This window comes from Condylura cristata, unplaced genomic scaffold, assembly GCF_000260355.1.
Source record: "Condylura cristata isolate star-nosed mole 26May11 unplaced genomic scaffold, ConCri1.0 scaffold00007, whole genome shotgun sequence".
Taxonomy (NCBI): Eukaryota; Metazoa; Chordata; class Mammalia; order Eulipotyphla; family Talpidae; genus Condylura; species Condylura cristata.
Window position 1 is genome coordinate 16,133,687 of NW_004567108.1, and position 15,338 is coordinate 16,149,024.

A 15,338-nucleotide genomic window follows, 5' to 3' on the forward strand; every position below is an offset into this window, starting at 1 on the left:
TCTTTTTCCACTCTGCCTCTTCCCTTATTGCTCGGATTTCTTTTCTCTCTTGTTCTTGTTCGTTGTTACTCTCTCACTTTGCTTCTCTCTCTCTCACTCTCTCTCTCTCTCTCTCTCTCTCTCTCTCTCTCTCTCTCTCTCATTTGCCTTGCTCTCACTCTGAATCTATCTCTGACTCTTTAGGTCTCTTCCTCGTTCTTCCACTGTCCGTTATTTTCCTCTTTCATGAATTCCTGACAAGTTTAATTGACATCACAATTTTGGTGGCATTCATAAAATTTACACTGTATATGCGTTATCCTCAATTTCTTTTTTGTTTAAGGATTTATTTATGTATGCATACAAGAGATGGAGAACAAGCCAGGGGTACAGGGGATGAGAGGATTCATCAGAGACAGAGTGGGGAACAGAACAGGCAGATTGAAACACACTGCTGAGGAGAGCAGAGGGTTAGACAGGAGAGGTCTGCCATGCCCTGTGGGTCACCTCCCTGGCAGGGGATCGAACTCATGCTGCAGTGGCTGCAGAACACTTCATAGCTTCTGCACCACAAGGAAGGTCCCCGTTATCCTCAATTTTTGAGACATTCCCGAAGGTAAGAATGCTGAAACATAAGCCCCCAGCTTTTCCAATTTCACCACACTTTATTTAGAGAAAACTAAAGTAAATGTTGAGAATATAGAGTTTATCATAAACTCTGCCTCTCAATTGTGATCTGTCTCTTACCCTAGACCCTGTTCACTGAATGCTCAGAACTCTCTGTCTCAAAAGCTCAATACATTTGAACCATAATGTCATCTCAGAATTCTGATACTGTCAGGGACTGTGACCATGAGAGGTCTCCAATTGTCTCTGAGACAAAAAAAACACCCAGCATGTAACAAGCTTCCTGTACAGAGAATCCAATGGACCCAAGAACTTGCTATGGAGTGGATCAGCTTGGCACTCAGGTATGTTGGCCCACTCATCAGACATCATGGGAATCAACTCTGTGAAGACTCTCACACAATTTGCCCCTCTGTAAGATGGAAGGTGTGTGTGGGAGGGGAGGAGTGGGAACATATCATGGTACAGGTGCTCAAAATACCACAGAAAACAGCGATCATGTGCATCCTGCTGTGTGTTCCCAGAGCTCACAGTCTTGGATTATGTTTGGGTGAGCTTGTTTTGAGCCAACTACAGTAGGCTTGAAATAACCTGACAAGAAATGTTTTTTCTGGGATAAGAATAGGGATAAAAACAAAAAGTGAAAGATTATAGCTCTTGTTTACTTTGAAATCTGATCCGATTTTTCCAGGAGCTCAAACTGGTTGACACTTTTCCCTACTATGCATTCCTTTCATGCTGATGGTATTTATGGCCCAATAAAAGGACCCCTAAGACAGGTGAATAAAAGGACCAGAGCAGACATGGGCAATCCTTACCCAAAAGGTCATTCTGAGGAAGCCAGTCTACAATTTTCACATTTGCTGCCAACTTGTTATCTTTGGGCCAGTGACAATCCTTACACTTCCATATAATCCCTTGAGGGAGACTGGCCATTGCACTGTTCATCTCCATGAGAAACTCCTGAGTCAGGAATTTGTCCACCACAGAACCGAAGGCCACAAGGACAAAACCATGGTCTTTAAACTTGGCGATGAAATTCTCAAATTCCTGGAGAGAGGAAAGAAGAAAAACAGGAAACAAATTGTTCATGAAATTCTAGACAGCCATGAAATAAAAGCCAATTATTGGCTAAATATTCCCCCCTGTCAGAGACGAGAACTCATCACCTTGAAACTGTTCTCTTGTCCCTGGGGTACCTGTGTGCCCTCTGCCACTTGCAGATGGTCTCAGTCATTGCTGATCTCTGAAATTTCAGGGCACACTTTCACTTAATACTTGAAGCAATGACAAATGATATGAAGAGGCTTGAGGGAACAAACTAGCACTTCAGCTCACACTGCACAAGAGGTGCTTCTCACTTATGGTGAACAACACCAATGCCTACCTCAGAACCTCAATGTGTACAGAGAAGGTTCAATATTATGACATAGAAATTTCCCTCATTCACCTTTTGCCACATATGGAGTAATATATGCAATGATTCTCCCTCTCTTTTAGAAAAAAAAAGGTCTTTTATGTATAACAATCTTTCGTGGAAGAGAGACGTGAAGATTGTGGGAATCACTTTCTTCACAAAAACTTGACCTGATCCTAGTATCACTGACTTCCTTCTGCCCAGTTCTACGTTAAAGGAGAATGGCTCCTTTGGGAATATTCCAATTCTCAAGAGTGAGTCTAGTGTCTGGGAGAAAATGGTTGCTGTCCTTGCCTAGACAGGACTGTGCTGATGCTGTTGAATGTATCTTCTATCTCCTTCATTTGTGTATCTTCCTTATTGAAGATACTGCTCAGGTTCTAGACATGTTTTACTTGCTTTGTTTTATTGATGATGTTAATAATTCTTTATGTATTTTGAATAAGAGCCCTAGTTGACATTTCTTTGGCAAATATTTACCCATAGTTGCATTCTCTTGACAGTGTCTTCCCCAGAACAGAAATGTTTAACTTTAATATTTAAATTTAGTCCACATATCAAATCTTCTTTTCATAAAATGTGCCTTTAATTTTTGATCAAAAAAGTAATTGCCAGACCCTAGCTTATCTAGACTTTCTCCTCTATTGTCTCATAGGTGTTTTATCCTTTTCTATTTTATTTAGATTTATTTACATTATTTATTTAGATCTATGGCCCATGTTGGTAAATTTTTGTAAAGAAAGATAAATATATTGTCATATATTTTGTTGGATTAATTCCTAATATTCACTTTTGGTGATGCTAATAAAAATGGGTTTGTAGTTTTAATTTCACATTCCTCCTAGTCATTGCTGGTATACAGGAAAAGGATTGTGGTTTGTAGATTAAACTTGTATATTATATTGCTATAATAGCACATTAGTTTTAGTCAGCTTTCTTATTTTCTTTCATATTTTCTACATAATTGGTCGTTTACAAATTCAGCTTTACTCCTTCCTTCCCAACATATAAATCTTTCATTCCTATGAACATGTGTGTGTGTTTGTTATTGCTTGAAGTAGGACTTTACTACCATTCTTCTTTATTCACTATTGGGTCACATTATATCTACTACCATTATTCTCTGGCCAGGCTGATTAGTGGGATAATCTATGGTATGGCACCTGTTCCTGAAGTCTAGGGAGGTGGCTGCTCTTCCCTATGCCCACAGCAATGCTGAGAATCAAGGAAAATGAAGAATCAAGAACAGATGTTACAAGCAAGGTAGAACATGTATCTCCATCCACCAAACATAATTAAACGGAATTACAGGAATTACCTCACGGAGAAATCAAAATATATGTCCTATTCACTGAAAGCATAAGACAGTACATGAATATGCTGAAAATTTCAGCAAAGATTAAAAAAATACTTTAAAACTAGCAAACAGAAATCATGGAAAACTGAGAAGGGCCTTCCCTGGAAGTGCACAAGGTTAAAGCACAGCACTATGAAGCTATCGCAGCCACTGAAGCAGGAATTTGATCCCCAGCCAGAGAGGTGACCCCTATGGTGCAGCAGACCTCCTGTCTGCCTGCTCTGCTCCCAACTCTGTCTCTGGTGAATCCTCTCATCACCCCCACCTTTGGCCTGTTCCCTAGTTCTTGTATGCATGAATAAATCAATCTTTTTTTAAATAAATGCAAGAAGCCCAAAACAAAGAAATCTAAAGAAGTCCAAATCTAATAGCAAATTCTTATGTTAAAGTTGTCAAAGGTCAAAAACAGAATTTTTAAAAACTTTAAGAGCATTACGAAGAAAGTGACTTTGTCAGTCATTTGCAAGGCAGCCTCCATAAATTTGTCATTAGTTTTTTCAGAAGAAGTTCTGAAGACCAGAAGGGCATTATAGCCTTCAAAAGTATTCTTTACAACTGTCTTCTAAAATCATCCTTAAAAACTGTCATAAGAAAGTGGCCTTTGAAAATTAAAAGGATAAAGATTTTATTAAGAAACAAATGTTGAAAAAATTTATCACCGCAAGACCTCCTTAGAATAATTGTTAAAGGGAGAAAAACAAATTGAAGCGAAAGGATCCCAAATGCCATAACACCAAGGATGTCACTGCACCTGACCTTCCACCACACCACAAAATTAACTCAAAATAGATTAAAGACTTAGAAGTAAGGGCTGAAATTCTGAAGCTTTTAGAAGAAAATGTAAAGGAAACATCATAATACTTTTCATTACAAAGATTTTAATGGTAAAGCAGCATGAACAGGCAGCAAAACCAGAAATAAACATGGGACTACATCTAACTAAAAGGTTACCCACACCAAAAGAAATAATCTACAGTGGGGGGGGGGAATCAACACCAACCCCATAGAATGGGAAAAAAAATGTTTGCAAACTGTTACATACCTTTAAGAGGTTAATCTCCAAAATACATAGTTAAGTCCTGTTGCTCAATAACAAAAAAGTCTTATAACACATTTGATTAGAAAGGCTTGGGCTTGAATAAACATTTCTCCAAGTATAATACTCAAGTGGTCAGCAGGTATCAGGAAGTTATCAGGTTATGCAAGTCAAAACCACCATGATATTACTGTATACCTTCGGACTAGGTATTACCACAAAGAAGAAAGACAGCAAGTGTCGATGCTATGGAGAAATCCCCGTCTGTACACACTCTTATGTGGAATGCAAATGGAGCAGCTGCTATAGAAACCAGAGATTATGCAAAAATAGAATTACCATATGTCCCAGCAATCCCCTTTCTGGGTATAACCTCAAAAGAGTGGATTCAGAGTCTCAAAGGGATAACACCCATGTACATTATTCACATTAGCCAAGATGTAGCGATAGTGTGAGTGTCAGCAAGAAGACACATGGGTAAGGAAGGTGAGGTACATGTATCCAGTAAACTAATACTTATCCTGGAAAAGGTGGAAATGCTATGGAGGCGGAAACCTGGCTGAACATTGAGACATTCTGCTAAGTAAAATGAGCCAATCACAGATGGAAAACACTGCATGATTTCACTTACATGAAGTTTTTTAAAAATCAAACTCATAGAATCCAAAAGTTGAAATTCATTTCTAAGAGTCAGAAGAAGAAGTAGTGGGCAGTTATTATTCAACTAGGAAGCGTTTCAGTTAAACAAGATGAATAAGGTCTTGAGATCTGTGCAAAGCATGATGTTTATGGTCAACAATAGTGTACCACACTGTTAAGAATGTGTTTGGAAGCTAGGCCTCATATTAAGTGTTCTCCCCAAATAAAATAAAAAGTAGATTAGTTACACTAACTTATAAAATTCAATAAAAATGACATGTAATTGAAATCAACTGAAATGATACATAAAATAAAATAAACAAGATGGTATATTCCCTTGAGGCTTTTCTTGTTTCACTCTATTTTACTTTCAGAACCCCACTGGGTCAGCCATCCACTCTGAGACCTCTGGATGAAATCCACGTTGAGTGCTAAAGCTTTACTTACCTGTGGTACTGGTTTTTCAGAGCTAGCCAGTAAGCCTCCAATATACACAGTGTTGGGGTGTAGGGGCCGAGAAAATTCAAGAGCAAAGTCAGAGTTAATAAACCACAGTTCTGCTTTCTGTAAGAGATGAGACAAAACTGGTCTAGAGCCTTCTGGAAAATTCTTCTTGATGGTGTTGTCAAAGGTAGAGTAGATTTTTGATCGTTTTATTTGGGAGTCAAAGAACATCAGAAAGTTCTTTACTCGGCCCCAGAAGTCCATGTGATCAGTTAGCAAGGAATTCATTGCTGGAACATAAGATATAGGGCTTGGTAGGCCAGCGTTCAAAATGTTAAAGGAACATGCATTCAAGGCCACAAATGGTTTTCCAAGCTTCTCAGCCATCAGGAAAGAACAGAAGTCAAATCCATCAACAAACACCAGATCAAAATTCTCATTCTTTAAGTAATCTATGAGATCTTTTCTCTTTAGCAGATAATCACATTGTGCCCCATGTAGTCCTATTATACGCATATGGCTTTCAAATGTTTCTCTGTAAGAAAAAATAATGATGATAAATATTCATTGGAGGTGTGAAATTATTTGCAATAATTCGGATAATCTTGGGCTCAAAAACATTGTTCAAGGTAAGGAACACCCAATCTAGTATCCATCCACCAATTTTGTCACTGTTCAACAACTGCCTTCTGTTCTGGTCACTCTGGTTCAAGAGTTTATGCCCTAAAACGTTATCATTTGGTCCCTTTCCCTCTTTCTGGCTGATGTAGAGGTTCAACTTTTCCTACCATCAGTGCAATTCAAGGTTCTTCTGTTCTGAGAGCTGTGTGCTATAGTAGATCTCATAGTTCCACATCTGCTCAATATATTCAGCGACACACTGACTCATTCTCATCTCTAAATTGTCTCTGAAAAACAGTGCTATTTCCCAGTCAAAATGTGGATGTAACTGGATATAGTCTATCAATATTCATGACACTGCACTTTAAAAAAATCATCTACGGCCTCCATTTAACTGAATGCCTCATCCAGGGAGCTTTCTAAAGATAATTTTAGAATCCAGCTTCTAAACTAAACATGAAATATATGTTCTTCAAGTCTCAGGATTAAACAATTAAAAACAAACAAAAATAAAAGCATGTTTGAAGCCAGAGTTCGGCCTTTCCAATGTAGACTTGCTGAAGTGCTCAGAGAAGTTAATGCTAAAATTTTACTGACACCTCATGTAGCTAATATTTAAGTCACTATATCAGACACTATACTTGTTTTCCTACACTTGGGGGGCTTCCCTGGTGGTTCAAGGGGTTAAGTTTCACCATTATGAAGCTATCAGCAGCCATTGCAGCACAAGTTTGATCCCTGGACACATGGCACAGCAGACTTCTGTCTCACTGGCTGCTCCCCTCAGCAGTGTATTTCAGCAGATCCTCCTGCCCTTCTCCCCACTCTGTCTCTCACCCCTTGTACCTCTGGCCTACACCCCAGTATCTATGTGCATAAATAAATATTCTTTTTGTGTGTGTGTGTTTCTACACCTTTTATTTTTTTTATAATATAATAGTTTATTTTTACATCATTGTGTACATTTTCTTTTTCATCTCAATTGTAATCCCCGCGGGCTTCCCATCACCAAGTCACCCATGTAAATACTCTTAAAAGAAAAGAAAATCAGTGTTTTTCATTATTTGTTCATTCTTATGTATGTATGAGGAGAGAAGGAAGTACAGTATAAAATGACTCTAATTTGCTTACTGACAGTGAGAATTTGAGTTGTTTATTCCTCCTTCTGTGATGGGGGCATACACATGAGTGACACAAGCTATGCAACGTCCATCGTCTGACAGATTCCGGGTGGATCGGGATAAGTTCTGAAAAATCAGACTGTCCACTGCTAACTTATGTTATGACCTCCCTTTTTGGTATAAACATAATATCAAAATATTCTGAGCAACATTCAGTTTACAACTGGATTGACTTAGCTGCAAAAGGCAGATGCTGGTTCAGGCAAAGCTGCCCCAGGGTGAGAAATTTCTCTGTCTTTTGAGACAAAAGGCAAGCCCCAGGAGATATAAGACCCCAGGACATAAAAAGCTCCTGGGAAGCTTCCTTGGTTTCTTTAAATAAAAAAGCAAACCTCAGATAAGGCTCCCAGGGCATAATGGACAAATTTTTTTTTTAAAGATTTATTTATTTGTGCATACAGAACTGGGGTACAGGCCAGAGGCATAGGGGTGGTGAGAGGCTTCACCAGAGACAGAGTGGGGAGCAGAACAGGCAGATCAACAAAATACACTGCTGAGGGGAGCAGCGGGCGGTCAGGAGAGGTCTGCCACGCCATGTGGTCACCTCCAGGGCAGGCAGGGATCGAACTCATGCAGAAGTGGCTTTAGCTTCCTAGTGCTGTGCTTTAACCCGCTGCGCCACCAGGGAGGGTCCTAATGGACAAATTTTAACCTTGACTACACAGGTGTTGTTTGATATACAACTGTACAACTTTCTCTTAATTTACTCCTTTTTAAAACAAGCACTAACTACCCTCTGCCTTAAATTAGCCACTAGCTTTTCTTTAGACAATCACTGATAACACTGCTAACACAATTTATTACCACCCCAAGACCCTTAACAACCTTTTGCTAACAAGCTCACCCTTTCCCAGACCCCTCTTCCTTTGAGTGATGACTAGACAGCTGTATACATGATACCTATCACAAAACGTATAATCTATTATACCATAAATTGTTAAGAGAAGAATGCTTTTTCCCCTTGTCTTGAGAATGTTTTATGGAGATATCTCATTAACTTACCCTATGCATTATTACAATTAACTACTTGCTACACAGTATAAATAAAGACCTGCTGAGGGAATGGCAGGAAGACTTGCACCCAATCCTGACTCCCGTGTCTTCCTCGCGTCCGCTCCCCTCTCCCCCTTTTTTAGAATCTCCGCTTGCCCAAGCCTTCCCATCTTAGGGTCCTGCCTGTGCTGCCTCAAGACACCCCAAAGGTTGGAGCTGTCTCCAACACATGAGGACAACAGTGTCTTGTTGCCAGAAAGTATTAGGTTAACAATCATGCTAGGCAGAAATAATTCACGCTGACAGTGGATGAGGGACAGTTTGCAGTGTGGATGATCAAGATCAAGAGTCTCATCTGCTTCCTCCTTCCACCCATCACCTCCTTAGTCCCTCCCTCCATCCATTATCCAAGACATCATCTGTTCCTCTTAAAATCACTCTAAGTGTTTGCACACTCATTCATTGTGTATGATTGAGTCACCTGAATAAAAGAAAATTACCTTCCACGAAAATTTTCTGTCAAAATCGAGCCAATATTTTTTCTAAATTCTTTTTCAAAAGTTTCAGTTGTAGTCCAGCTGACTTCGTGGTACGATACTTTTCTCTTGCTGTAGTCTAAAAAATATCCATAGAGAAATATATAATTATATATATATATGAATATTTGCCTTTTGAAGTTTGTTGTCTTTCTCAGCCCTTCAATTATAGCAGCTGATAATTTTATTGAAATTTTATTTTATTTACTTAATTTTAAATACTAGGAGTTTCCACTTAAAGTTTTACTTAAATACAGTTAGCCCTCATTTTACTGGTGAGAAACAAGGACAAATGCAGTCAGATAATTTGTAAAGACTGAAGACATAGTGAATAGAATATTTCAAGTTCCCCTGCACTTTCTCTTTTAGATTACTTCAATTAATACGTGCAAAATTTTTACTCTGTCACAAAGTACTTCAGCCTAAATTTAAAATAATACTCATTTTCTGCATTCTTATTAACAAGCCTAGATTTCCCCACAACCTATTGGTAATAAAGAAACTGATACCGGTTTTGAGGTTGGACTGCAGACAGGTTTGAAACCCCTCTGTCTCTTGCACCTGTTCTGAAAAACTGAGAAGAAATCACCAGCATGTCTTTCACTGATGTTATCAAAATTTTCTAAACAACTAAGCTTGTCCTGCATAGGAGAGCCCTCCCTTCCTTTACTCAGAAGATTCAAAGGCAAAGAAAACTGTTTTGTTTTTAAAGATCCTGGGTCAGGTCTCACCAAACCTATCTGTGGTGTCAGATTGGGTGATTGGTTTTGAGTCACATGACCTATGATCTGACAGAGACACTGTGTAGAGGGATTCTGTGTCCTGTGCTTGTGATTCTCCATCAGACGTTGACCTCATTGCAGGCAGCACTTGGGGGTAAGACTGACCCCGGGTGACCCACCTTGATGCTGTGAAGAAGGCAGTCACCAGGGGCACACATTTAACATTTATTGCTACTGTAGTATTTGACTGACAGAGAAAAGTAGTGACTGGGATGGATACAAGGGCGGGTTAAAGGGGACAAGAGAAATCTGCAGGTGACAATTATGTGTTACCTTGGTTGTGGTGATGCAGGCATAGGTATGTGTGTGACCACAAAATTACACATAGTTTATTATAGTCCAGACGCAGTTTACATATGTAGCTTTATATTGTGCGTGCAATATTATATGCTCATTACTTCGATAAAGCCCTTTACCACATGACTTCACTATAAAAAGAAAACAGACAGATGAACTAAAATAAACTTTTGGACTCTGAGATCACTCAGAGATTACCAGAAAGGACAGCAGGATGCTGTGGGAGCAGGGAACAGTGAAGGGCAGACTCAGACTTTTCCCTCTGTTTCCTATAGTGTCTACACATGCCAATTTTCACTGATGCCCACTTAGAACTTATTTAGTGTTATAATGCAATGTTACTCAACAAGAAAATCAGGGCCACCCTATGGCACAACAGTTAAATAAATATTTAAAAAAATGAAAATCAATTAAAAATTTAAAAAATAGACCAAACCAAGGGAACCATTTAACAACAAAAAATCAATTAATAAATAATAAGTGTTTTAAATAATGAATATAAGGACTTTCAATCTGTGTCCACGAGAAAGTAATAGTTCTATATTTGCCTTCCTTATTGACACACTAAAAAAACTAACCAAATATGTGTTTCAAATGTTTTTAGAGAATGGACCATAGACCATATAGAACACAGGATATATCCAGCTGATGAAGGAGAGGAGCCCAAGCCCGGCCTGGTCATCTCCCGAAGTGGAGGAGATCCAGTTCAGAGTAGGGAGAACAAGCAATGAGAAATCACAAGGAAGATTGCCAGAGAACAGACAGCTGCAGAGAATGAAAGATCTGGAGTTGGAGTCTTCCTGGTAACCATTCATCATGTAGCTATGAGGTAAATACTGAAAACCAGGGGTGACCACAGCAAAAGGTGAAGTAGAAAGAGCCAATGCTTGTTCTATGTTGATACAGGGCTCCCTCCCGAGCCTCTCCTTAGCTTTGATACTCATGAAAATCTAAAGAGAAGGCCCCTGTCAGTTTGATATATGTGACATTCTGATCATCGTCTGCTAACTCTTGTAACTTTCTCTCATTTGTTTTCAAAATTGAGAGAGAAAGGTAGTTATGTTTTCTTAAGCTCTATAAATCCAAACAATAAAAGCTGGCTTCACCTTGGTGATAGTAGACAAACCACTTTATATTCCACAGTCAGGGCTAAGATAAAATGCACTAGCACCCAGATGAGGTGGGTATGTTATTAGGATACTAAGGCTACAGAGCAAATAAGTTATCCAGCACACATACACACTCTTCCATTCTTTCAAAAGACATTGTCCCTCTTTGTTTGGGATACAAAATATCAATAACTATGAACAAACATACCTGAGATAAAACTACCTTCATGATGAAGCATGGTAACATTGTGACCATGATCTTGAAGGATCTGAGCCACTCGGTCCATCAGTAGATAATGGCTTCCACCTTGGAACAAAACATAGATTTATAAAGAGAAGTGAAGGTGTGTCACTGATATGGTGGGTTAGTGACATCAGAGCCAGGAAACAGAAAGTTGCTGGTGGATGGAACGGTGATGACGAATTCCTTCAGTCTCTCTAGCTCACTCTGTAACCCCAGATCAGGACCAGGGCACCCAAATCATGACCTGTGGGAATCCCAGTCAAGGATTCCCTTGGGTGACTGGTGGTCTCTCTGTTTCTGTGATGAGCTTCTCTGTGCTTCGTTCTTGAGGAGTTCGTCCCTGATCTGAGGGAGTACATGGCACTATACCTGGGGCCTGTGGTGACATTGTGGCCTGAAGGAATGACCATCTGAGGGAACATTGCCACAGCTGTGAAGATGCATGTGACAGCTTTAGGGGACCCAGAGCAAAATCTGGGACCCTTCACCTTGGAAATGTATACTAGTGTACAAACCAGAAATAGGAAAGTGTCAAGTGAGTTCAGAAACTGTCACCAGAAGAGAAAGATATGCGAACCATTCAGCTAAAACCCTGGGATTCAAATCTATCTGACAGGGAATTTCTTAGTCGGGGCTGGGGGCAATTGAGACAGTTAAGATGACCTTTGGGTTCATGAAGTTGGCCTGCAGGGTTCTCTGTGCACAGGAGATGGAGACTCACCTCAGGACCACCCTGCACTCCTAAGAAAGGAAACGCTTAATTCTCATGGAGATACAGGTTCCAGAACACCAATATGCCACCTTGAGGCATTTGTCTTATTTCCATGGGACTCAAGAGCACCAAAAGCAGATGGAGGGGAAAAGTAGAATTTACCAAAGTCAGGCAGCCAAGATTTTTTAGGAGACGAAAGACCACAAGGTTGGGTCAGAAGAGAGGGAGGTAGAACAACAAAAATAATATGTGCCTGTGTGAATGACACTAGTTTTTTTTTCTTTAATCCATACTTGTATTGCCTGGGGCAGTGGGTGGTATAAATCACAAAACCTGCATCCCCCGACTGCTTGCTCTTGCTAACATTTACCTCCTGGAACTTACTTGAAGAACCAGTCCCCACACAGGCAGCAAGTCATGAGGGATCTTGGTGAGCCTAATTGTTTCTGGGACAGAAGGAGAACTGTCGCACTAATGTTCCAGATCCCTCTTGGGGCCTGAAACAAAATAAGGTACTTTCAAGAAAGGAGGAGCCCTTTCCTATTGCTTCCATCATTAAAAAAAAAAAAAAAATGAAACGGTAGCAAGGTATTTGTAATACTGCTTGTCATCAGTGGAATCTGAGGAATCAATGTGAGAAGATGCCAACTCAGAGAATTTCTGGGGAGTGACATTAGGGAAGTCTGGCATGCACCTAAGATGCCTCACACTCTTGACCTCAGGTCATCTCTCAAGATAGTCAAGGCAGAGGCTGAGGACAGGAGATTTATAGTTTCTCTCAGTCCAGGATCCACAGATTCTTGGAGACGAACAGGTGGTGTGGGGAGCCCTCCTTTCTTTGGGATGGGTTGACGACACCACGTGAAGAAACTGCAGCCTTGGAGAACTCCTTTATTCTAGTCAGTTTGTCAGTTTTTCTCCCCCCCCCCACCCCCTGTTTCACCTCCTGTGCCCTTTGAGCAAAAGTAAAGGGAATAAAATATTATCAACAGTACACAGATTTAACTGCTTCAATATCCTTCAAAAATTTCCAATAGCTCAAGGGTGGGAGAAAGAGGGGCCCCCAAGGTCTCAGCTGTTCAGGTGTTCTCTCTCTTCTCTTGTTACCTCTCCAGGTTTCCAATTAATGCCCATTGCAAATCTGTGCTGCCGCCCCAGGAGCCATGAACATGACCTTGAAGGCAGGACATCAGTCTCCTGAAAGTGACTTCACTTCCTCTTTCTAGCAGCAGTGACCATTCATCTTCCGGGATTTAGGGCAAATGCTAAATGTTTCACTAGCACCCTGGAGAAGGACACAGAGCCTCAAGCTCAGGACTGCTTCTGAACTTCTAACCACAGCCTTGGGGAAACACTTCTAAGGTAGAAAATGGGCAAGAAAAGAAGTGCTGTTTTCTCCAGAACCAATTTCTCCCCATCAGCAGTGATCCAGCTGGGCTTGCATTCAGGGCTGCATAGGGAGAGGTGGATGGGGTGGGCTGTGCAGCCCTGAATGCAAGCCCAGCTGGATCAGCACAAGGAATGACCCCATAACTGGTTCTTCAGCTCCAGCAAGGCTGCCCAGGGGGTGCCTGCCTGCCCCTTACTCACCCAAGTTTGACTGGGTCAAGATTCTGGAAGCTTCTGAAAGCAGGAGTCCAGGAAGTAGGAAGCCAATGATAAGTACAGCTCTCTGCTCCCCCATATTCACTGCTGTTGAAGCTTCGAAACCAGTTGTGTTGAGTCCCACACTGACGCAGAGAGACAGGTGAGTCGACAGGTGAGCCTTCCAATGCTGTCGGTCTGCACCTTGGGAAGAGATAAGAGACACCACCTCTCTTCCCTGCCTTTCTTGACAGTCCCTTTGTGCACTGGTGCCTGCGTCAAAGGACAGGCTATACTCACTCTCCCTGACCTTTGGCCATCAGAAAGAAGGGCGGTGAGTTGTTTTTAACTCCTTTCTGTCCACTCAATCACCACACTGTCCACACTGAAAATACTCCACCAGGGAGGGGGGCACCCCCTCATAGAATGTTCTACTTCTGAGTGACTTGCAAGTAGGAATTTCTCCCAAAGCTATGGGTGCTTGCCTCCTTCCTACTGCCTACCTCTTGAGTTCTCTGACTTGCTTCCTTCAGAGCCAAGGTCTCTGCCTTCATCTGTTTGATCTAGAGAGCGAGCCCAGACTTTTTGGCTTCTACTTGCCCCAGGTTGTCAGGCTGGTCTCCAAAGAGGGGAGCCCCCACCATAGGCACACCATATTTGATGGCCTCCATCACAACATTCACCCCACCGTGGGTGGCAAAAAGACAATGGGAGGGTGAGCTGTTTCAAATACGAACCAGAGCAGAACACTTCAGGATGAACAGTTTCAGAACTCCAGGTAATGTAGTATAGTAGAATTAAATACCAAGTGAATTTCAAAGTGGGTTGGAGTCATTGTAAGAATAATTTTGTTTCATGTTGGAGTCTAAGCTGTGTCTTTATATGGAGATTCCCTGCCTTTGTCAAACCCAGTTAAGATCAGAGCCCAGAACATTCTGTAGAAAATGGTGCTAAGCAGTGCATATGTCTCCAACAATCCAACCACAACTTAACCGATCACCCGTGCAGATGTACACACATAGCCCAGCCTTTGTTACACACCATTTTACAGCGTGTGAGAAGCTCATCTCCTTAAGAATTCTTGCATGTGGTGGGAGTTTACTCTGCATTCTTACCGTGTAGATGATCTCTGCTTGTTAAATTCTGTGATGTTCCATTTGGCTTTCATTTGCATACAGCTATTTAATATTTTTCTGCTTTTAGAAATCATTGTATAGGGTCCTCCTCAATGGGACAGTGGGCTAATACTGCAAGCTGGCTGTAGCCGCTTCAGTGTGAGTTTGACCCCTGGCTCCAGAGGTTGACCCACATGGCACAGCAGACCTCTCCTGTCTCTCCCACTGCTCCCCTCATTGATCTGCCTGTTCTTCTCCCCATTCTGTCTCTGGTGAATCCTGTCACCACCCCTGAGCCTCTTGCCTGTACCCCAGTTCTGTATGCATAAATAAATTAATCTAAAAAAAAAACCACAGAAATCATTGTATATTCTGGATAAGACGGATCATCTCACCCAAGATTCTATTATAGATTATATTAGAAGTAAGCATCTCAGTGTTAAATGGAAATTCCACCCTCCTATAACTAGGGTTCGGGCATTGAAAAAATAATAAAGCCTGGTTTTGAAACACATTATTAGTCTTTCTATTTCAATGTTGGCTAAGGTTTCCAGAGAAGATAATGGCAAAACTTGACCTAGCTGTGACTAACTGTGCCTAGGGCACTATTCCAGGACCACTGTTTTTACAATGCTTTCCCGGCATTGCCTGCATAGAATATAGTT

General features: G+C 41.0%; 1 protein-coding gene across 1 annotated transcript in view; it reads right to left on the reverse strand.

The window, feature by feature from the left end:
- The window catches only part of LOC101637752 (UDP-glucuronosyltransferase 3A2), a 15,958-nt gene extending 2,300 nt beyond the window's left edge, over nt 1-13,658 (reverse strand). The window contains exons 1-5 of the mRNA XM_004678412.1: nt 13,565-13,658; nt 11,227-11,325; nt 8,795-8,909; nt 5,503-6,034; nt 1,425-1,656 (exon numbers count right to left, since the gene is read on the reverse strand). Coding sequence (XP_004678469.1) covers nt 1,425-1,656; nt 5,503-6,034; nt 8,795-8,909; nt 11,227-11,325; nt 13,565-13,658 — 1,072 coding nt within the window. The remainder of the gene's footprint in view (nt 1-1,424; nt 1,657-5,502; nt 6,035-8,794; nt 8,910-11,226; nt 11,326-13,564) is intronic.
- Between the last annotated feature and the right edge of the window lie 1,680 nt (nt 13,659-15,338).